Source organism: Alosa alosa, chromosome 6, assembly GCF_017589495.1.
Source record: "Alosa alosa isolate M-15738 ecotype Scorff River chromosome 6, AALO_Geno_1.1, whole genome shotgun sequence".
NCBI classification, from domain to species: Eukaryota; Metazoa; Chordata; class Actinopteri; order Clupeiformes; family Clupeidae; genus Alosa; species Alosa alosa.
Genome location: NC_063194.1, coordinates 36,310,837 through 36,335,182, shown reverse-complemented (window position 1 = coordinate 36,335,182; position 24,346 = coordinate 36,310,837). Strand labels below are relative to the sequence as shown.

The 24,346-nt window shown below is 43.2% G+C and overlaps 1 protein-coding gene across 1 annotated transcript in view; it reads right to left on the bottom strand.

Annotated features, from left to right (window-relative positions):
* Positions 1-911: 911 nt before the first annotated feature.
* Positions 912-24,346, bottom strand: part of LOC125296015 (disintegrin and metalloproteinase domain-containing protein 11-like) — a 55,802-nt gene continuing 32,367 nt past the window's right edge. Inside the window, exons 12-19 of the mRNA XM_048245631.1 lie at positions 18,386-18,466; positions 17,402-17,452; positions 14,163-14,226; positions 11,199-11,301; positions 9,933-10,052; positions 9,282-9,450; positions 2,347-2,461; positions 912-1,006 (exon numbers count right to left, since the gene is read on the bottom strand). Of these exons, the coding sequence (XP_048101588.1) occupies positions 912-1,006; positions 2,347-2,461; positions 9,282-9,450; positions 9,933-10,052; positions 11,199-11,301; positions 14,163-14,226; positions 17,402-17,452; positions 18,386-18,466 (798 nt within the window). The remainder of the gene's footprint in view (positions 1,007-2,346; positions 2,462-9,281; positions 9,451-9,932; positions 10,053-11,198; positions 11,302-14,162; positions 14,227-17,401; positions 17,453-18,385; positions 18,467-24,346) is intronic.

The following is a 24,346-nucleotide window of genomic DNA, read 5'->3' as shown; positions in this document are numbered from 1 at the left end:
GAAATTTGGTCTCTGCATTTAACCCAATCGGTAAATTAGTGAAACACAAACAGCACACAGTGAGCACACAGTGTGGTGAAAACACACTAATCCCGGCGCCAGTGAGCTGCCTGCTTCAACGGGCGCGCGGGGGAGCAGTGAGGGGTTAGGTGCCTTGCTCAAGGGCACTTCAACCGCAGCCCACTGGTCGGGGCTCGAACCGGCAACCCTCCGGTTACAAGTCCAGAGTGCTAACCAGTGGGCCATGGCTAGTATATAGTGTGTGTGCAACAGTGTGTGTGTAGTAGTATATAATGTGTGTAGTATATAGTGTGTATGTGTGTGTGTAGTATATAATGTGTGTAGTGTAGAGTGTGTGTGTGTGTGTGTGTGTAGTATATAATGTGTGTAGTGTATAGTGTGTGTGTGTGTGTAGTATATAATGTGTATAGTGTGTGTAGTATATAATGTGTGTGTGTGTGTGTAATAGTGTGTGTGTGTGTAGTACTGTATATACTGTGTGTGTATAGTGTATAATATAATATATAATGTGTGTATGTAATGTATATATTGTGTGTGTATAGTGTATAATGTGTGTATGTAATGTGTGTATAGTGTATAATATAGTATAATGTGTGTATGTAATGTCTATAATGTGTGGATATAGTGTGTGTGTATAGTGTATAATATAGTATATTGTGTATGTAATGTATATAATGTGTGTGTATAGTGTATAATATGGTATATAATGTGTGTATGTAATGTATAATGTGTGTGTATAGTGTGTGTGTATAGTGTATAGTGTATAATATAGTATAATGTGTGTGTGTGTATAGTGTGTGTGTATAGTGTATAGTGTATAATATAGTATAATGTGTGTGTAATGTATATAGTGTGTGTGTGTGTGTGTGTGTGTGTGTGTGTGAGAGTTCTTACTTGAATCCCCATCCTGTGCCCCCCAGCACTATGGCCCCCAGTAGAATAGCACCAGCAATAGAACCAATGATGATGTTAGTACCGCTTGGACCTGTAGAACACACACACACATCACCAATGATGATGTTAGTACCGCTTGGACCTGTAGAACACACACACACACACACACATCAACACACTCTACCATAACATCTCACTGCATTAACATAACACACACTCTACCATGCCACACACTCTCCCATACCACTCTACCACAGTTCCCTGCCTGGTATCTGAAATCTGGTGGGTAGAGCATCTCACAGTTGCGTTGTGAGTGTTTTTCCTGTTCTGTATGTATGTGTCAGAAGCTACTGGATTCCTACATTCATGTTTATATATTCACATAAACACACAAACATATGTTTATATATTCACATACACAGAACACAGCTAGAAGGATTATTGGTGCCTTACTCCCCTCCCTGAAGGACATTTACACCTCCCATCTCACCCGCAAGGCGACCACAATTGTGAGTGATGCAAGTCACCCCGCTCACAATCTGTTTGATCTACTGCCCTCTGGGAAGAGGTACAGAAGCCTGCGCTCCCGCACCACCAGACTCACCAACAGCTTCATACACCAAGCTGTTAGGATGCTGAACTCTCTCCCCCTTCTCCACCCTCAGCTACATAACATCCTGGACTTTTAGACCCACAATGGCTGCCTTGCACTACTCCACTTGCACTACTCCACTTGTACACTTGCACACTTTGCAACTTGTTGTTGTTGTCTTGTTGTCCTGAAAACACAACACTTCTGCTGCTCTTACATAACTTGCACCACTATGCCACTTGCATACTTAGGTCAAACAGAACTACCTCAGCCATTTATTGGCCTGACTTTTGCACTATTATATTGACTGTCTACTGTATGCACAATTGCACAATTTCTACCAAAATTTGCTGCTCTTATTTCTTCATTGTATGTGCCTTCTTATTTTTTACTTTTTATATTGTTTACTTGAATGTTATGTTTGTCTGTGGACCTAATTGGTAAAATATGTCTTGTCTCCACCGTGGGATAGTAGGAAACGCAATTTCGATCTCTTTGTATGTCTTGACATGTGAAGAAATTGACAATAAAGCAGACTTTGACTTTGACTTTGACATAAACACACAAACATATGTTTACAGTATACACTCACATAGACACACAAACATATGATTATATACTTGCAGACAAAGCAGGCAGACACACGCTCATAACATAGAGTTCAAATGTAGTTAGATGTATTCAAAACATGGATCTATGGAAGTATTTTTAATTACACTAAATAACACACACACAAACAAACTCTAATCCTATAACTCCACAAAATGACACTCTTACTGTATACTTAAATAACACACACACACACACACACACACACACACACACATGTGAATACACACCTTTATGTTGCTCAGGGTCGTCAGGAAGAGTGGGGTCCAGGATGGGGTCCAACACACTGCAGTCCTTCCCCGCATAGCCCAGGTCACAGATACACTTGACCTCGTTACTGCAGGTCTACACACACACACACACACACACACACACACACACACACATTACCTTCCCCGCATAGCCCAGGTCACAGATACACTTGACCTCGTTACTGCAGGTCTACACACACACACACACACACACACACACACACACACACACACATTACCTTCCCCACATAGCCCAGGTCACAGATACACTTGACCTCGTTACTGCAGGTCTACACACACACACACTGGTTATTGCTCTAAGACTACAGGGGAAGCTCAGCCTCCTCTAAAATATCACGGAAAATCACATCAAATAACACTATTACATTAGCTAAGCTTCTAGCCTACTATTACATTAGTTAAGCTTCTAGCCTACTATTCCAACTACAACATGCTGAAAACATGTTCATCTTCATGGCTAGTTTTTTTAGCAATAAGGTTTCGCGGCCATTTATCGTGATTTCGCACCCGTAATACATTGCTGTGACGACACGATCCATCAAAAAACCCATAGACGCTCAGCTTCACTGGACGTTCAATGGCACAACAGAGTGGGCTGATCTCAGTGCAGAAAAGCTACACAAGCGCCTATTGGACAAGCGCCACAAAATCGTAATTTCCAGGGAAGCCTGGGAAGCCATTCTCTGGGAGTGAATGGGACAGTGGGATGGCCCGGACGCCGAGCTTCTGTACGGTGATTGGAGGAACCGTTATAGAGGCTGGACTCTTTTTGATTGACAGCATATGTCGCGATCTGACAGGAAGTGGTTCAAGTTCAAGGGATGCGTAGTGTTGGCAGGTGAAGTCGAGAGGCAAGGCAAGTTGCAGCTCAAATTCTCATAATTTGGGAGCAATACAGTTGGTTTCTATTTGTCTTTGTAAATAGCATACTGTAAATAAAACCGTAATGTGGAGTTACAGAGTTTGTGACTTTTGTTTCAGATGTGTATTTAGGCTAAGTTAGGTAGCGCCCTATATAACAGTGTAGGGTAGGCTACATTATGCCATGTCTGTCATGCCAACAGCCTACTGTTTGGCCTATTCTGGGTTTTGGGATAATTTTTGCCCTCAAAGAACAATATAGCACCTTAATAATATTCATTTAATAATTGACCATCTTTATCGGAGCTTCCCCTGTTTCAAAGAGAAGCAATCGCCACTGGGGTGTAGACCTGTAGACATGTACCAAACAACTAGGCCCACAGGCGTTTCACATGGTTAACCCAAACCCAACACTCTAACCCAACTAGGCCCACAAGCGTTTCACATGGTTAACTCTAACCTAACACTCTAACCCAACACTCTAACCCAACTAGGCCCACAGGCGTTTCACATGGTTAACTCTAACCTAACACTCTAACCCAACACTCTAACCCAACTAGGCCCACAGGCGTTTCACATGGTTAAGCCAAACCCAACACCCTAACCCAACTAGGCCCACAGGCATATCACATGGTTAACCCTAACCCAACACTCTAACCCAATTAGGCCCAGAGGGGTTTCACATGGTTAACCCAAACCCAACACTCTAACCCAACTAGGCCCACAGGCGTTTCACATGGTTAACTCTAACCCAACACTCTAACCCAACTAGGCCCACAGGCGTTTCACATGGTTAACCCAAACCCAACACCCTAACCCAACACTCTAACCCAACTAGGCCCACCGGCACTTCACATGGTTAACTCAAACCCAACACTCTAACCCAACACTCTAACCCAACTAGGCCCACAGGCGTTTCACATGGTTAACCCAAACTCTAACCCAACTAGGCCTACAGGCGTTTCACATGGTTAACTCTAACCCAACTAACCCAACACTCTAACACAAGTAGGCCTTTTGGCGGAAAAAAAACTGATCAAAAAATGTAACGGAATGTATCGTAGAAATGTAGGGGAGTAGAAAATATAGATAATTGCTGCAAAATTACCTTGTGACTGCAGGTCTGCCTCTGCCTGCGCATGCACACACCTGCCTGCGCCTGCGCACCTGCGCCCTGCGACACGCATGGCGCTGCGCGCAATGCGCACACAATGCGCACACGCTGCGCTGCAGCATATGCATACAATACAGATACCGCATGCGCATACATGCAATACATGTACACAATAATACCACACGCATTGGCCCCAATAATACATGCAATGCCTGGATGACACGCACACCTGCGCATGTACGCCTGCGCGTGCCTATGCACACCACCTGCACAATAATACATTACCCATTACCCATTACGCACACACCAGGACATGCACACACACACACATGCACACACATGCACACACACACACACGCACACACACACACATGCACACACATACACAGACACGCACACACACACACATACACACGCACGCACGCACACACACACACACAGACACGCACACACACACACACACACACACACACACCACACACACAGGCGCCACACACACACACAGACACGCAGACGCAGACGCACATACAGGATGGATCCCCAGGATGGGGTTGGACGGGTTCCTTCATGAATCACGCACCCCCATTTTCTCAGCAGAAATGGCACAAACTGCAGTTGGCCACAAACAACCACAAGGGTGTCAGCAGGTTCAGCTACTATTTTTGATCGCGACTGACTTTACTGCTTCCATGGCCTTGGTGGGGGGGGAACTTAAATTGATCCGGTAGTTTAAGCACACTTGACAAAACATTCTAATATGAAAATGTAGATGCAATTGTTGTAAAATGGTGCAGCTCCTTTAAGAAAGCAAAACGCGCAGGGATGGGGATGGAAGCGAGAGGGGATGTGTGTTAGAACTTAGCGTGTGGAAAAAGTATGTGCTGTTGAGACTGGAGCGAGTCATATTCAAAATGATGCAAAAAAAAGCAATTATCCTCATTCATTGCAACCAAAGCATGCCTGCTTGCCCGACGTTCAAACGATAAATATATCAAAGCACCTTTTGTGTTTGAATGTAGCATCGAAAAAATGTTTAAACAGCTGGACAAATGATTTAGTTAATTGATTATATAACCTGTACACCAGCAATTGTTGAACATTTACCTGTACAAGTACATTGACAGTAGCCCAGCCTAACAGCATGTTGTAGGCCTAGGCCTACTGTAGAAATGTCACTTAAATTGCAAACCGCAACATGCCTGCTTAAGCCAGCGTTCAAACGATAGCGAAAAGATAATAAAACAACAAAGGGTTGAGTCTGAAATGACACTGAGTTTTTTAGACACTGAGTTTTTGTAGTTAAGAAATATTTTAGGTAAAAAATGGTCATTCTTCAATCTCCTTCACTGATGCCTATGGAAAAGGCTTAACGTCCCAAAACAACGATCAATGATCATCAAAATTTCTCTCACATTGCTCCCTCATAACCATCTATAAAAAAGTTTTTCTTTTCTTTTTGAGCACATCGAATCCCAGGACATAACGCACTGGACCTTATAATAGGCTTGACATATAATAATTCCAAAGGGGGCAGATAGGGGCCACTGCACTTAAAACTTAAAAAGATGAAGCTTTCCGAACTTTGAAATTGCGATCAGTGACTGGCATCGGGTGAACGAAGCTTTTTTAAGTTGAACAGGCTATTAAAAAACTATTTGCGCATTCCTCCATGTCACAGGAGAGACTGGGCTCTCCCTTCTATGAAAAAAGACGTTAGGCTACCTGCAAACTGGCCTATGATTTCATTGCTGAGTTTATGCAGACAAAAGCAAAGAAAATGTTTTTCAGTCAGGATATGGCGAGTCAGTGTCATTTATTTGTCCAATGTTAGCCTATAGATACAGACCAGTACATCTTATCAATAGTTTGAATGTCGTGTGTGTTTCTGCTCATTGACAAATACCGTTCAGCTTTACAATGATTCATGCCCAATTAATTCCCCTGTTAAAGTGTTAAGCCTTTGTTACACTATTTGGTTTAGGTGATGTAGCCTATGATAAACACCATATGGCCAAATATGTGACTCAGCTAATGTTATAGGCTATACAATTGAATTTCCCCTCTTAAAGGCAAGCTGGTGTAGCTTATTAGACTATAGGCTATTATTAAAATACACCGACGGTAGCCTTGGCTATGTGTAAAGTAAGCTATCGCATGATTTCATGCACGGCGAAAAGGGCCTTGCATCTGTCCAAGTTACTGGGCCTCGCCTTTGCGACGACCCTGCAGCTCCTCTAAGACAGCGGGGAAAAGTTAAAATACGCTGATAAACCCGGGAAAAAGTTGACAGGTTTGTTTTAGGTCCCGTGATTATTTGTGAAATTGTGCAAACGACAGCCTTTTCAAAGGCATTTCAAGAAGGAGTCGTAGCATGCAAGCTCCCAAATTGACCCAGTAGCCTAAGGCATCAATAAATTGTTGGGACTGGGGAGGGTCATCGTTTTCTCAATCACTTTGGAGGGTCATAGAAAAAAGTCTTGCTGGCGAGGGGGGAGGGTCCGCCTTTTTTGACTAACGCTCCCAAAACTCCTCCGGTAGCCCCTAATTAAATAAATAACGAACAGTCCCTAATTGATTAATAGCCTAGGGCCTACACCAGCAATTGTTGAACATTGACCTGGGGGTCGTTTCTAGAAAAGTTAGCAACGACGTTGCTTAACCACCATGGTACGACGCAACTTGCGACCAAACAACGACACTGTTACACTTGTTTCCAGAAAGCATCGTACCTGTGTCGCAATTCCTACACCTCCGACGTTTCGAACATCATAGTTCCAACAACGTTGTTGATGATGCAGCGATACATATCATTGGTGGAAACAGTGGAAACATGTAATACCCCACCCCTAGAAATGTTCTGTCACGCCTATGTCGACATGTTTCTAATCTAAACCGAGTGATTAATGCTGGTATTGTCATTGCCATCAGCCAAAACCTAAACCTATTGCAAGCATATAAAACAGTTAACTTAAGCAGACCAATATGAGTCATTATTTGTGTTAAATATCTGTGTTGGAAAAAATATATAGCCTGGACAAATATCTGGGTATCCCATAAGTTATCAACTGTCTCGTGGCTTAACGACAGCGTGTTGGTGCACTGCACGCTCGGCCGGAGTTCGCATCCTAGCTCTTCTTTTTATCTCGGAGTAGGCCTATGAGACACAACAATAGGTTTTGACCATACATATTTATGTATATAGTTACTCTACATCGAGAGTACAATAGGTAGGTATACATCAGTCAAAAACAATTGAATCTACGTGTCACACTAGTTCACCTGCAGGTAGCGAGAAGCAAGGACAATCCTTGGACAATCTCACATCATAAGAAAATCGAACATACAACGTTGGGATAATAAGTCATCTGCTTTAGCCACTACACCATTTAACACTGCTGATGTTAGGGACTGTGAAGATTATAATACTAAAAGCAAGGCAATACTTTAATTAACATAAATAGCAAGAATGAGCCAAGTAGGGGAGCAGTGTCTTCATCAAAATATATATTATTTATTTATTTATTTATTTATTTATATTTATTTATATTTATTATTAAACTTTGACTAACATTTCAATGTGTCGATGTTTTTGACTAACGAACATCGAAACGTTAGTCAAAGTTTAATAATGTTCTGCACCTTTTACTAAAGAATAAAGAAAATTAAGAAGACATCTGAGCTGCACCGTCTCTCCTTCTCTCTAACACTTTTTTGGCTTTGGCTAAATATTTCTAAAATCATTTGAGTTTCACTAGTCACATGTTTTAACAAGCAACACTTGTTATTGAACTAATAACAGACGATGTGTCGAAAATTGACTTTATTTTCCATAACGGAGAAAATAACATATGCAGAGTCTAACCAAGGTCAATCTTGCCAAAAAAAGCCCTCAAACCTGAAAACACATGAGGCAAAAAAGTGCAAAACATCACAAAACTAACTAAACTAACACGTGCATATTTTTGTATTGCAATCATTGTAGCCTACAGTTGTAACAACGCGTAACAGTCGTTTTACTCCCATCATCTTTCATTATAAAGAACGCTTAACGGTCCCAAAACAGCTATCAATTAATCACCAAACGTCTTATAAACAAGTATTGCCAGGAGCAACACCTTGCAAAAATGATAACAATAGGCCTAGGCCTTTATATGGCTCTGCTCCTGCCTAGATTCAACTCAGAACTACCTGAAAGTTGCAGACCTGTTCTGGATATACGTGCATTAACCCACTCGACCAAGTCAGAAAACGCTATCTGCTTCCCGAAAGTAAGCCTATTGGGTAGGACTGTAGCCTACACTGGTTGCTGTGGCACAGTCTTAAGTGACCGATTCGCTTTTTCTTTGTCATATGAATGCTGTCATTTTGTTAACATTACTGTTAAGGAGATGCTGTAGGCAAAGTCTATATTTCAACCCTCGTTAGTGTAGTAAAAAAAAATCAGAACTATTCACAAGGTTTCTGGGCAGCATATTTATGTTCTGTTAGCAAGCGAACTTCTCATGACTACCGACAAAGTAGCCTACTGCCAGCTGACGAAGCTCTCATTTTAAAACATTACTGAGAGACAGACACTGTACAATCAAGAAATCTTGCCACTGAATCCAAAACTATGTTTAACATTATGTACAAAGCTTAGGCTACAGTGGACTAGCATGTTGCAGGGGCTGCTAAAAACACAGAGAAACGCACTGAAAACTCGGCCAATCACAGCCCTTGCTGTCGAATGCGCCGTCTGGTTCGACCGTGGAACTCCACAGTGGACTATGCTGCCCCCAAGCGGCTGCAGTTGTACTTACATTTCACCATTCACCATGATCGTGAATGAAGTGTCAATTTTTAACTGGGACCCACTGTACACACACGCACGCACGCACGCACGCACGTACACACACACACACAGGCGCGCTGGTCTCACCCCGTGGTCGGAGCAGATGCGTGAGGGGGAGGAGCCAGGGCAGGCTGAGAGGTTAAAGGTCGCGAGCGGAACGCAGTGCTGGTCCAAGCACATCATCCCTGGACCACACAGAGTTCCATCCTCAACGTAGCCCACGTCAGAGCCATCGTCCAGCACCGCATGGCCTCCACTGGACACACACACACACACAAACACACACACACACACACACACACACACACACGTATCATTCAGTTCATTCAAGTATGTATATTGAACACTAGGGGTGTATCATTCAGTTCAAGTATGCGTATTCTGTTAAAATTAAATCTAGAGGAAACACTGCACACACACACACACACACACACACACACACACACACACACACACACACACAGACACATACACGCACATTATATCATGCTACCACACATACACTACACCAGAACAACACACACACACACACACACACACACACATTCACAGGCACACACACAAAAACAGTCACAGGCACACACACATACACACACACACACACACACACACACACACACACACACACTCACAGGCACACACACACACACACACAAACTCACACACACACACTCACACACACAGTCACACACTCACACACACACTCACACACACACACTCTCACACACACACACTCACAGGCAGTCCAGATACTGGTTCTGGTGGTAGAGGGTGATGCTGCTGATTTCGCCCTGAAGGTCCCCGACCCGCGGCCTCTGGGTGACATTACTGCAGAGGAGAAACCCACACAGCACATCCCTACACACAGACACACACACACACACACACACACACACACACACACACACACACACACACACACACACACACACAGAGACATCACATTACTGCAGAGGAGAAACCCACACAGCACATCCCTACACACACACACACACACACGACGCACACACACACACACACACGCACACACACACACAGAGACATCACATTACTGCAGAGGAGAAACCCACACAGCACATCCCTACACACACACACACACACACACACACACACACACACAGAGACATCACATTACTGCAGAGGAGAAACCCACACAACACATCCCTACACACACACACACACACACACACACACACACACACACACACACGCACACTCACACACACAGACACACACAAACACACTCACACACACACAGAGACATCACATTACTGCAAAGGACAAACCCACAAAGCACATACACACACACACACACACACACAAACACACACCTATCCCTATACATACACACACTCACTCACATACTCACTCAAAAACACACACACACACACAGGGGAGACTCACCTATCTGGACAACATACCAGGTACTGTAGGGACATCACACAGGGTGGGATTAGGTGTTGTAGAGGACATCACTGGTAGGATTAGGTGTGTGTGTGTGTGTGTGTGTACAGTATGTATGTTTGTGTGTGTGTGTGTGTGTGTGCAGCATGTGTGTGTGTGTGTACAGTATGTGTGTGTGTGTGTGTACAGTGTGTGTGTGTGTGTGTACAGTATGTATGTTAGTGTGTGTGTGTGTGTGTGCAGTGTGTGTGTGTGTGTGTACAGTGTGTGTGTGTGTTTTACAGTGTGTGTGTGTGTGTACAGCAATATGTGTGTGTGTGTACAGTATGTGTGTGTGTGTTATTGTGTGTACAGTATGTGTGTGTGTGTGTGTGTACAGTATGTGTGTGTGTGTGTGTGTGTGCAGTATGTGTGTGTGTGTACAGTATGTGTGTGTGTGTGTGTGCAGCATGTATGTGTGTGTGTGTACAGTATGTGTGTGTGTGTGTACAGTGTGTGTGTGTGTGTGTGTGTGTGTGTGTGTACAGTTGTGTGTGTGTGTGCAGTGTGTGTGTGTGTGTGTGTGTGTGTGTGTGTGCTCTGGCTGGTAAGGAGACTCACTGTTTGTTACATGGCAACCAGTTCTGTCCAGAGTCCTTTCCACAGTTTCCTCTTTCTGAGCCCTCAGGGTTGAGCTTCTCATAGCAGATACGGTCGGCAGAGCCTACACACACACACACACACACACACACAGGGTTGAGCTTCTCATAGCAGATACGGTCTGCAGAGCCTACACACACACACACACACACACACAGGGTTGAGCTTCTCATTGCAGATACGGTCTGCAGAGCCTACACACACACACACACACACAGAGAGCCTTCAGGGTTGAGCTTCTCATAGCAGATACGGTCCGCAGAGCCTACACACACACACACACACACACACACACACACACACACACACAGGGTTGAGCTTCTCATAGCAGATACGGTCCGCAGAGCCTACACACACACACACACACACTACGCCTGCAACTTACGGCTATTTTCAGAGTCGATTAATCTGTCAATTATTTTCTCAACAATTATTTTCTCTCTTAGTTTCTTTTACTTAGTTGTTTAATCAATAAAAAAGTGTAAAAATGTCTAGTGTTTCTGAAAGCCCAAGATTATGTCATCAAATGCCTTGGTTTTGCCCACACACCAAAGATATTTATACACCAAAGATATTTACACACCAAAGATATTTATCAAAGAGGAGAAAGTAAATCTGACTGCTATTTTAGTTTAAAGGTGTACCGTATTTTATAAATCTGACTGATATTCTAGTTTAAAGGTTTATATCAAAACATATATAATTTAACATGTTGTTAAATGTTAATACTGACATGAACCAAGGAGTAAACATTACCGTCTACAGCCTGGAGAGGGCGCTCACGGCTTGTGGAATGAGATTGGGAGCATTGTGAACTTGCGACAGGTCAGAAATTTTTTCGTACTTCAGACCAAAAGTTAGAAGGAGTTCGGGGGTGTCATCCCCGGGAAAATTTATTAAATATTGTTATGTAAATGCACAAGTTCTGTGCACTTTCAGTCAGAGATTAGGGCCTGCACTAGGCTATACCTAAAACACGCATGCATAGTCTGTCTCCTAAACATTCCTCACCCGTTATGTAGACATGCATGAAAACATTTGAAAACAAAACTCACAGCCAGGTTATTTTGAGAATGATATAGAAGTGTTTCTATACTTGTTTACTATAATATGACCAAAGATTTTGTGACTGCGACAAGTTTTGATGTACTTCTAAGACATATATGTTTCATAAGTCATGGTTTTGATGTACTTCTAAGACATATAGGTTTCATAAGTCATGGTAACAGAGTCACAAATGTTCCTATTGTTAACTATTGTTAACTATGTTTACTATTTTTAAAACAAGATTTAATTGTGTAAATGGACAGAATTTCGGAAAACCTGCCATGCACCCAGAGGACTTCAGCGTCCAATTTGGGGCTGTTCAGAACATCTCAGCTGAAGATATAGAAAGAATTCTGTAACTGTGCTGTAACCATATCAGTAACAGAGTTACACATTTTAACCTGAGAATATTTCTATACTTGTATGCACATTTTCAAATGAAATATACTAAGGGCCCTATCATGACAGTCTAAAACGCATGGTCACTGGCCAAAAGCTTATTTAAATTTACTGGGATGTCCAGTCCACATTTTCCGAGTGTTTTCGTTACCAAACGTCGGGCAGATGGTGCAACAAGGCGTTGCTAGGTTCAGTCATGGGTGTGTTTTGGGCGTTAAATCATTTAAACCAATGAGAAAGACATCGGTCATTCCCTTTAATAGTGAGCGGCGCTAACCTGACGCTCCCGCCTAGCTCCACTCATATCCATCTGGGATCGCTTCCATTCGGCCAATCAGAGCCAATCAGGACGCTTCGATGTGAGTGGTTGAAGTAGCATGTCAATAAAGATGACAGACAAGTGGCTTATCCAATCATATGCAAGGATTGTTGATAAGGCCCAGCCTTCTGAAACACCTCTCCAATGGATCGATCCCAGATGGATGAGTGGAGCTAGGCGGAACAAAATTCATCTGGCGAGAGTCAGGTTAGAGCAGCGCAACTTTAAAGCAACACCAAAGCACTTTTCCTCTGTCGCATGCACACTATTTGTTTATCCAGCACCAGCTTTTCCTTGAATTTCCCCTAGGGCATCAATAAAGTAGATATCTATCTATCTATGTATCTACAGTATCTATCTGGCTTTGGAAATAACAATGTCCACAGACAAGGTAGAGTATGTTGCATGATTTTATGAAAGTATGACATATTGTGACATCAGAACCAAGTCATATTTGTAGTTTCTTATGACTCATCAGCCATATTTGTAGTTTCTTATGTCTCATCATTAGCCTCACACACAGGTACACTCACACATATACGTGTGTATGTCTATGTCTCACACACAGGTACCCTCACACATATACGCACACACATACACACTCACATATACGTGTGTGTGTCTATGTCTCACACATACACACTCACACATATACGTGTGTATGTCTGTCTCACACACAGGTACACTCACACATATACGTGTGTATGTCTATGACTCACACACATATACGTGTGTACAGACATGCACACACATACACACTCACACATATACGTGTGTATGTCTGTCTCACACACATACACACTCACACATATACGTGTCACACACAGGTACACTCACACATATACGCACACACATACACACTCACACATATATGTTTGTATGTCTATATCTCACACACATAAACACTCACACATATACGTGTGTATGTCTGTCTCACACACATACACACTCACACATATACGTTTGTATGTCTATATCTCACACACATAAACACTCACACATATACGTGTGTATGTCTATGACACACACACATACGTGATTGTACAGACATATATGCACACACATACACACTCACACATATACGTGTGTATGTCTGTCTCACACACATACACACTCACACATATACGTGTGTATGTCTGTCTCACACACAGGTCACTTACTGTGTCCCCATAGCCTCCAGCACTGGGCGTCTCGTGTCTTGCAGCGACCGCCATAGCAACGACCCTAACAGACAGAGATGATCACATGACAGCATATCTACTGTGACATCATCACAGATGCCATAGCAACGCCCCTAACAGACAGAGATGATCACATGACTGCATATCTACTGTGACATCACTACAGATGCCATGACAACGCCCCTAACAGACAGAGATGATCACATGACTGCATATCTACTGTGACATCACCACAGATGCCATGGCAACAGGAATGGTGATTGATGAACTGATTTTAATCTGTAATCTGAATTGTTGAACTGATTTTAATCAGGTGTTTGTCTCTTGTCCTTATTCCTGAGCCAAACATTGGGCATTACCACATTTTCTATTTCAGGCTGATGCTGCGTTGTGTTGATTTTTCATATGATGGCGGTCTGTCGCATCCTAAGCCATGTAAATGTAAACTTCATCTTTCTGTGTCAGTCAATAACTTTAATATTCTTCAACTTGCACCTGCTAATGAGATATGTGTGTACTGTGTAAGGTATGTATTTATTAGGTAATTGCAGAAATTAATGACCAGTATGACCAAACTGTATAGATGTATACATTTCATAATTTAATTCTGCATTTATTCATCATAAAGTGTATTAATCATAAAGTCATCTTTCATTAATATTAATATATATTTTCTCATTTGCACTGTTTCCATGTTGTTACATAGTCATTAATATTACTATATAACCATTGCAATGCTCAATAATCAATAATCAAAACCCGTTTTGGTCCCTGTGGAAATGGGAAATGGGAAAAGGCATGAGTTCCACTTTGGTATGGACTTTAAGCTACAGGAAGCAGAACATAGCTTTGCTTTGTAGCTGCATTAGCCATGCATTAGGTAGTTCCGTTAGCAGGGACAACTTAGCAGGTAGTTCCTACCGGCCAGAATACTGGATTGACCTCGAGCAACAGGGCTCTATGTTACAAATGGCCAGAGTTCTCCCTCGGAGCAACAGGGCTCTATGTTACAAATGGCCAGAGTTCATGGCCAGAGTTCTCCTCGAGCAACAGGGCTCTATGTTACAAATGGCCAGAGTTCTCCTCGAGCAACAGGGCTCTATGTTACAAATGGCCAGAGTTCTCCTCGAGCAACAGGGCTCTATGTTACAAATGGCCAGAGTTCTCCTCGAGCAACAGGGCTCTATGTTACAAATGGCCAGAGTTCTCCTCGAGCAACAGGGCTCTATGTTACAAATGGCCAGAGTTCTCCTCGAGCAACAGGGCTCTATGTTACAAATGGCCAGAGTTCTCCTCGAGCAACAGGGCTCTATGTTACAAATGGCCAGAGTTCTCCTCGAGCAACAGGGCTCTATGTTACAAATGGCCAGAGTTCTCCTCGAGCAACAGGGCTCTATGTTACAAATGGCCAGAGTTCTCCTCGAGCAACAGGGCTCTATGTTACAAATGGCCAGAGTTCTCCTCGAGCAACAGGGCTCTATGTTACAAATGGCCAGAGTTCTCCTCGAGCAACAGGGCTCTATGTTTCGTTGACCTCGAGCAACAGGGCTCTATGTTACAAATGGCCAGAGTTCTCCTCGAGCAACAGGGCTCTATGTTACAAATGGCCAGAGTTCCGGAGTTCTCCTTTAACACTTTGAATGCCACGCTGTTTTCGGAAGCTTTGGCCCCGAGTGCCAGCAATCTTGATCATTGTTGACGATTTCTGTAGAGCCACAGCGTATTCTATGTTATAGCTATGGACACATACTATGGCTTGTTTGAAAGGTGAGACTTTAAGCTCTCAGTGGGTACAAACCATTTATTTCTACATTCTACAAGAAATCCCAAGCTAAACAGTTTTTAACTCTGTTTTTTTCTAGAAATGGAGATTTGGCGTCTTTTAAGGGCTCCATCATTCCTCCTCCTCTCGTTCGGTAACGTCTGTGTCGCTATCGCCGACATATTGGCCACTCTGGCACGACTCGGCCTATCACCCACTCTGGCACGACTCGGCCTATCACCCACTCTGGCACGCACAACTCGGCCTATCACCCACTCTGGCACGACTTACCTATCACCCATCACCCACGACCTGGCCTATCACCCACTGGCACGAAACCTATCACCCCCTGGCATCACATGCCCTCTTGCAAGCACGACTGCCTATCACCCACTCTGGCAAGGACATGCCCTCTTGCAAGCACGACTCGGCCTATCACCCACTCTGGCAAGCACGTGCCCTCTTGCAAACACGACTCGGCCTATCACCCACTCCGCTAGGCCCAGCCCGTGGTGGAGATGGAACTCCCTCCTCAGTACAATGGTCAGTCACTCTTTGAACTCCCTCCTCAGCACGGTGGTCAGTCACTCTTTCTAATGTTTTTGACCTGGCGTGTGGTCTCCCCTGATTGTGTGGTGATCCTGGTCTCCCCTGATTGTTGTGGTCAGAGTCATCTGTGGCGCGGCTGGCTGGGGCACCTGCACCGAGCGCCGGCGACCCGGGTTCGATTCCCGCCCCGTGGTCCTTTCCAGATCCCACCCTGACTCTCTCTCCCACTCACTTCCTGTCACTCTCCACTATCCTGTCGTTCTCCACTGTCTGATTAAAGGCATAAAAGTCCCAAAAAAAAAAAAAAAAAAAAGGTGGACTCATCCAGCGTTGTCTGGCGAAAACACACCTGCTGCAATTTCTTTTTCTTCAACTTTTTCATTTTCCCCTTCATCACCTGAGAAGTGTAAAGTTTCCGGGAAGTGACCTAGCGAGACCTGGTGAGACTGCCACTTAGTGATAAACCCACAGAAATAAATGGCCTGGTTTTGACCTGACGTGCATGCGTCACCCGACCCAAAGCGGCAACCATCAAAAGCCGAGTTATGATAAAATGTCCAGATTGTGTGTTTTCATGAGTTTTTGATTGTCATCTATTTCAGTTCTATTCATCACAGAGTTCCAATAAGGTGTGTTAGAGTGTCTATTTTCCTAATTAAAAAAAAGCTATAAACACAATATTGCGTTTTTTGGCACTCAACGCATGGGAACAAAAAACGCAATATTATGTTTTTGGCACTCAAAGTGTTAAGAGTTCTCCTTTAAGTTCTCCTTTAAGAACATCTCCGGAGTTCTCCTTTAAGTTCTCCTTTAAGAACATCTCCGGAGTTCTCCTTTAAGAACATCTCTGCTAATGTGCTAACAGCTAAGACGGGTAAGTGGTCATAGGTCAGAAGGGAGAGGTCACCTGCCCAGCATCACACATGTAGCCGTCCAGTTTGTGTACATTGGGAGGACACTGCAGAGAAGAAACGCACACACACACACACACACACACACACACACACACAAAGAAAAGAAAACATTTAAAACACACATGTCAATAGAATGAACCATCAAGCTCATTTGTTGATTATGAAGCAGCATTCCTCAGGTGTCAAAGCTGTAGCAACTCTTCTCATGGGATGGAAATGATTGCTGGATGTCAGCGGCCTCGAGCCAGAGGACTTCTTGGGGCTGACAGACCAGTGCATACACACACAAACACACACAGGTAGCACGACAGGCTACTAAACTAGCCCAATGATAGGGGTCATCAGCACAAAGATCACTGACAACCACCTACATTTACTGACAACCACTTAAACTTACTGACAACCACCTACACTTACTGGCAACCACAGACAACCACCTACACTTACTGACAACCATCTACACTTATTGACAACCACCTACACTCACTGACAACCACAGACAACAACCTACACTTACTGACAACCACCTACACTTACTGACAACCACCTACACTTACTGACAACCACTTACACTTACTGACAATCTCTTACAGCCACTGAAAGTCAGTGATCAGTGATGTACCTTAGAGGGCTTCCACCCTCACAGACCTGAAACTGAAATACACACTTGAGACTGAACCCAGAACTGAGCCCTGAGGAACACCACACTGAACACGGTAAAGGCTTCACACACAAACACAGACACACACAGCACACACACACACACACACACACAGCACACACACACACACACACACACACACAATACACACAACACACACACACACACACACACACACACACACACACACAGCACACACAGCACACACACACACAAACACACACAGCACACACACACACACAAACACAGACACACACAGCACACACACACACACACACACACACACACACACAAACAGCACACACAGTTGTCTCACCTGGCTGGAGTCACCTGTGCAGGTCTCTGAAATGTCACACTCATTAACAGCATCCCGACACACCATCCCACGGAGCTCATACTGTAAACACAGAACACACAATTATGCACACACACACACACACACAATTATGCACACACACACACACACACACAATTATGCACACACACACACACACACACACAATTATGCACACACACACACACACACACAATTATGCACACACACACACACACACACACACACAATTATGCACACACACACACACACACACAATTATGCACACACACACAATTATGCACACACACACACACAATTATGCACACACACACAATTATGCACACACACACACAATTATGCACACACACACACACACACACACAATTATGCACACACACACACACACACACAATTATGCACACACACTCACACACACATTTATGCACACACACACACACACACACTCCACACACACACAATTATGCACACACACACACACACACACAATTATGCACGCACACACACACACACAATTATGCACACACACACACACACACACACTCACACACAATTATGCACACACACACACACACAGACACAATTATGTACACACATAAACATACTCACACACACACACACACACAATTATGTACACACACACACACACACAATTATGCAACCACACACACACACACACACACACACACACACACACACACACACACAATTATGCAACCACACACACACACACACACACACACAGACACAAACACACACACAAAAACATGTGTTCAGCACACACAATTACACACACACACACACACACACACACAAACAATTACACACACACACACACAAAAACATGTGTTCAGCACACACAATTACACACACACACACACACACACACACACTCAAACAACTGTACAGCACACACACACACACACACACACACACACACACACACACACACACAAACAACTATACAAACTCATACACAGATTTACACAAACATAAAGACACACATAAACACATATAAGGGATAGACACACATAAATACACATGCTCACACAGAAAATACACACACACATACACACACAGAGACATAAATACACATGCTTACACACAGACATGCATAGCCTACATACGCAGACACAAATACACAGCTCACACACACACACCTACCCGACACCTCTGGCTGTGCACACACACACACACCTACCTGACACCTATAATAATAATAATAATAATAAAGCTTTATTTGTATAGCACCTTTCATACACAGAATGCAGCTCAAAGTGCTTTACATTTGAAGCATGTAACACAATAATAGTCAGTCAGTCATTATCAATCACTTTTCTTTGCTGTTTATGTTATGCTCAGCAACATATCAAAATATAGAAAATTACGTCATAAGACTGGCAGCCTTAACCCTCTTACCCCCACAAGCACGCCATATGGCAACTGTGGCAAGGAAAAACTCCCATATTCCAGGAAGAAACCTTGAGCAAAACCTGACTTAATAGGGGAGCCCATCTGCTTCTGGCTGGCTAAGCCCTCAATAGTAGCAGATGTAGAATAATCTGAAAATGTAGTCTACAGGATAAGATGAGTTAACTAAAAGCTTTCCTGTACAGGTATGTTTTCAGATCTTTTTAAAATATTTACTGAACTTCGCCTGCTTGATGTACAGAGGCAGGGTGTTCCATAGTTTGGGGCATAATGGATAAACGCAGCTTCACCACTTTGTTTGTGGAGCACTTTGGAATCTGATTAAAAGATTAGAATTGGATGATCTAAGTTTCCTTTGTGGTTGATAAGATATTAAAAGCTCAGAGATATATGAAGGTGCTATGCCATTCAGAGCTTTGTAAGTAATTAACATAACCTTAAAATCAATTCTATAGGAAATAGGGAGCCAGTGCAGTTCAGCCAACACAGGGGTGATGTGTTCTCTCTTCTTAGTCTTAGTTAAAAGTCTAGCTGCAGAGTTCTGTATGAGTGCCAATTTCTTTAGATGTTTTTTGGGAAGACCAGTGAAAAGTGCATTGCAGTAGTCTAACCTGCTCGTGATAAAGGCGTGAATTAGTTTTTCTGCATCTTGTTGAGTTAAAAAGGGCCGCACTTTGGCAATGTTTCTCAAGTGGAAATAGGCTGTCTGAGTAACTTTACTGATATGGGGCTTAAAACTTAACTCTGTATCTAAGATGACACCGAGGCTTGTTACTTTTGGTTTGACCTGGTGTGCCAAGTTCCCAGATTACTAAGAATAATATCTCGCTTTAGTTTTGGTCCAACCAGAAGTACCTCTGTTTTGTCATCATTTAGTTTCAAAAAGTTTTGCTCATCCACTGATTAATGGAGGTTAGGCATGCAGTGAGGGAGCAAAGGCCATCTGTTAGTTGGCTCCACAGAAAGATACAATTGGGTATCATCTGCGTAGCTGTGGAAGTTTACATTATGCTGACTTATGACGTTTCCCAATGGAAGCATATATAGAGAAAATAGCAGGGGACCAAGGCAGCTCCCCTGGGCCACACCAAAAGCAAGTCATGTTTTTCAGATACATGATCTCCTAGACTGATATAAAAAAATCTCTGCCAGTAATGTAGGTTTGAAACCAGTTTAGAGCATTATCAGAGAGACCCACCCACTTCGCAAGGCGGTGAATTAGGATGCTATGATCAATGGTGTCAAATGCCGCACTCAAATCCAGAAGAATAAGGATTGAGACTTTGTTTGAGTCGGTAGCTAGTCTGAGATCATTGACTATCTTTACTAGAGCCGTTTCTGTGCTGTGATTTGATCTAAAACCTGATTGGAATTTTTCAAGGATACTGTTTTCGTTGAGGAAGGTATTTAACTGATTGCAAACAACTTTTTCAAGTACTTTGCTCAAAACGATAGGTTTGATATAGGCCTGTAGTTGCTCAGATTGGTATGGTCAAGTTTTGACTTTTTAAGTAAAGGTTTCACAACAGCGGTTTTAAAAGCAGTTGGAAATATACCTGTTTCTAATGAGGTATTTATTACCTTGAGAAAAAAGGGAGCTAAGCCATCATATACTTTTTTGAGGAATGTAGTAGGGATTGGATCTAAAACACATGTTGAGGAGCCGGTTTGAGTTATAATTTTACCAAGCTCAGATTGAGTAATAGTGCTAAAGGACCTTAGTTTTGGGGGCTGTTTTTGGGTGTACTATCAAACATATTACTTGTGTTACCAATAGCCTCCCTTATAGAAATAACTTTGTTTTTGAAGAAGTCTGCAAATTCTTCACATCTTAGAGAGGATGCCTGACTGAGTGTATCAAAAGGTGTTTGATGCAATAGCCTATCAATGGTAGAGAACAACACCCTAGAGTTTCCACTGTTTTCAGCAATTACCTTAGAGAAGTGGTTCCTCCTCTCATTACTTAATAATAGCTCTATTATAATTTGCAATTTTTCTTTTTAGAATGGCACGGTGAACCTGTAACTTAGTTTTTCTCCATGTTCTCTCAGCTTTCCTACATGATCTTTTTTTTAGATCATGGATATTTTCGTTCATCCAAGGTGTCAGTTTGCTACAGGGCCTTTTTTTAGTCTTTAAGGGTGCCACTCTGTCGAGCAGAGCGCCTAATTCATGATTAAGAGCCTCTACCATTTGATCAATGGGATGATGTAAAATATCTAAATTTATGGAGTCTATAAGAGCTATGAACTGCTGTTCTGCTCTAATGTCCAAGAGTCGCGATTTGATTGCAATTTCGGATGAATTTTTTGGAGTATGTAGTACAATATTAAAAGATACACAATGATGATCAGACATATTTATATCATTTACTGATAAGTCTGTGACTTCTATCCCTCTGGAAATGACTAGATCGAGGGTGTTGCCAAGGTTGTGGGTGGGTCCTGTAACATGCTGCTTTAGCTCTAAACTGTCCAACACATTAAGGAACTTACTGGCTTTAGCATCAGTTGTCTTATTGACATGAATATTGAAGTCGCCATTTACAATTATCCGATCATAGCTAGTGATGATGAGCGACATAAGTTCAGAAACTGGTCGAAAAGCCAGTCCATAGTTTAGGAGGCGGTATAAGGTTAATAGAAGTACAGCTGGGTCAGCCTTCAGAGTGAGGGCAATATACTCAAAGGAAGCGAATTTAAGCCAAAGTTGACTCGTGCAACTATATTTGTTTGAGAGAATGGAGGCAATTCCACCACCTCGTTTGCCTTGTCTAATTGAGTGGAAGAAATTATAATTTGGGGACAAGTCTCAACAAGAACAGCTTCGCTGTCTGAAGTCAGCCAGGTTTCAACAAGAAACAGAAAATCCAATTTTTTTCACTAATAAAATCATTGATTGCAAAGGTTTTGGTAGTAAGTGCACCTATATTTAGTAAAACCATGTTAGCTGAAAATGCCTCTGGCTTTTGGAGGAATATGCTGAGGTATGGAAAGAATATTTGTTAGGTTTCTAGTTTTAAATTTGTCTTTTTCTTTTACTATAATCGCTGGGTAGAAATCAACGTTGGAATAGAACTATAAGCATAAGTCATGCTATTGCATGACACAGCTTGATCTATGGTAGTAGTATTGTATGTTACCCTGCAGAAAACATTCTCAGACTCATCCACATGTATAATGCCATTCGAATCAATACCTGGGGGGGCGTGGAATCTGTAATATTTTCTACAGAATGTCAATGTCTCAGTGTGGGCTATGTTGTCAGAGAGTAGCCTGGCTCCATGTTGGTTTGGGTGGAGACCATCACGCTTCAGCATACTGGGCCTCTCCCAGAACAAGCCCCAGTTGTTGACATAGGGGATGCTTAGGGAAGCGCAGTAGCGTTTGAGCCAGGTGTGGAGATCGAACAGTCTGGACCATCTCTCAGCACCTTTTCTGTAGGTAGGAGAGGCCCAGAGATGACAAAGCGTTTTTCTGTGCCCATCAGAGTGGTGATGAGAGTTTTGTAGTTTTCCTGCAGTGCTACTGACTGCTTATCTCTGATGTCGTTAGGCTCCACGTAATGATGATGTTGTTGACCTTGGTGTGGCGGGCCAGGATGCTTGGGAGTTTCTGCTGGATGTCAAGGACCTTGGCACCAGGGAAGCAGTAGACCTTGGAGGGACCGCTACATGATGGGGAATGCAGAGGTCTCTAACCATGGAACTGCCGATGACCAGGGTGGAGGTTGATGAGGTCCGGGAGGAGGGGGTCGGGGGCGCCCGACTTTGAGGAGGGACCAGGATGGTTGTCTCGGGCTGGAGGGGCTCCTCATCCTCGGTCAGAATGGCATAGCGATTTTCCAGTCATTATAGGGTTGGGCTGGGCCTGAGTGCCGTCCCGACCGTCTGCCGTGCTTGTGATGCTTGCTTCTCGCCACATGGCTCAGGCTGGTGTGGAGTGGAGCTGGCCAGCAGAGCAGGCTTGGTTCTCAGCAGAGGCGGGGAGAGGCAACAGGGACAGAAGTTGCATTAGTGCATGGCATGGTTAAAGTATTGGAGGACAGAGTGAAATCAGGGCATCTGGCATTTGTGTGTGTAAGAGAGGTAACGCGTTACTTCACGGAGAGAATGGTGTCGAGGGAATTGTTCATCCTTCTCAATCTGATGGAGGGTCGCTATTCTGGCTTCGAGTTCCACTATCTTTTAAGCTGAGAAGGGCGCATGAGTCGCAGCCTGGTGCACAGCTGAGGGGAGGCATCGTCGCTGGCGAGGGCTCGCCCGGTGGCAACTGTTTTTTTAACGCTTGTTTGCTAGTTGGCTAGCAACAGCGATATCGTGCAGTTCCTTGATAACTCCAACACAGGTAGCGGGTAAGTAATTTGAGAAGATCTCACTTTTATATTGAATCACTAGTTTTGAGAGACGTTAGAAGGAATTTGATGCTTTCTTCTTCAGATATCGTTTCCTTGGCCCGGTATTATTTGCAGCCCTTGATACTGGCTTAACGCTTAACGTTAACGCTTTGACAG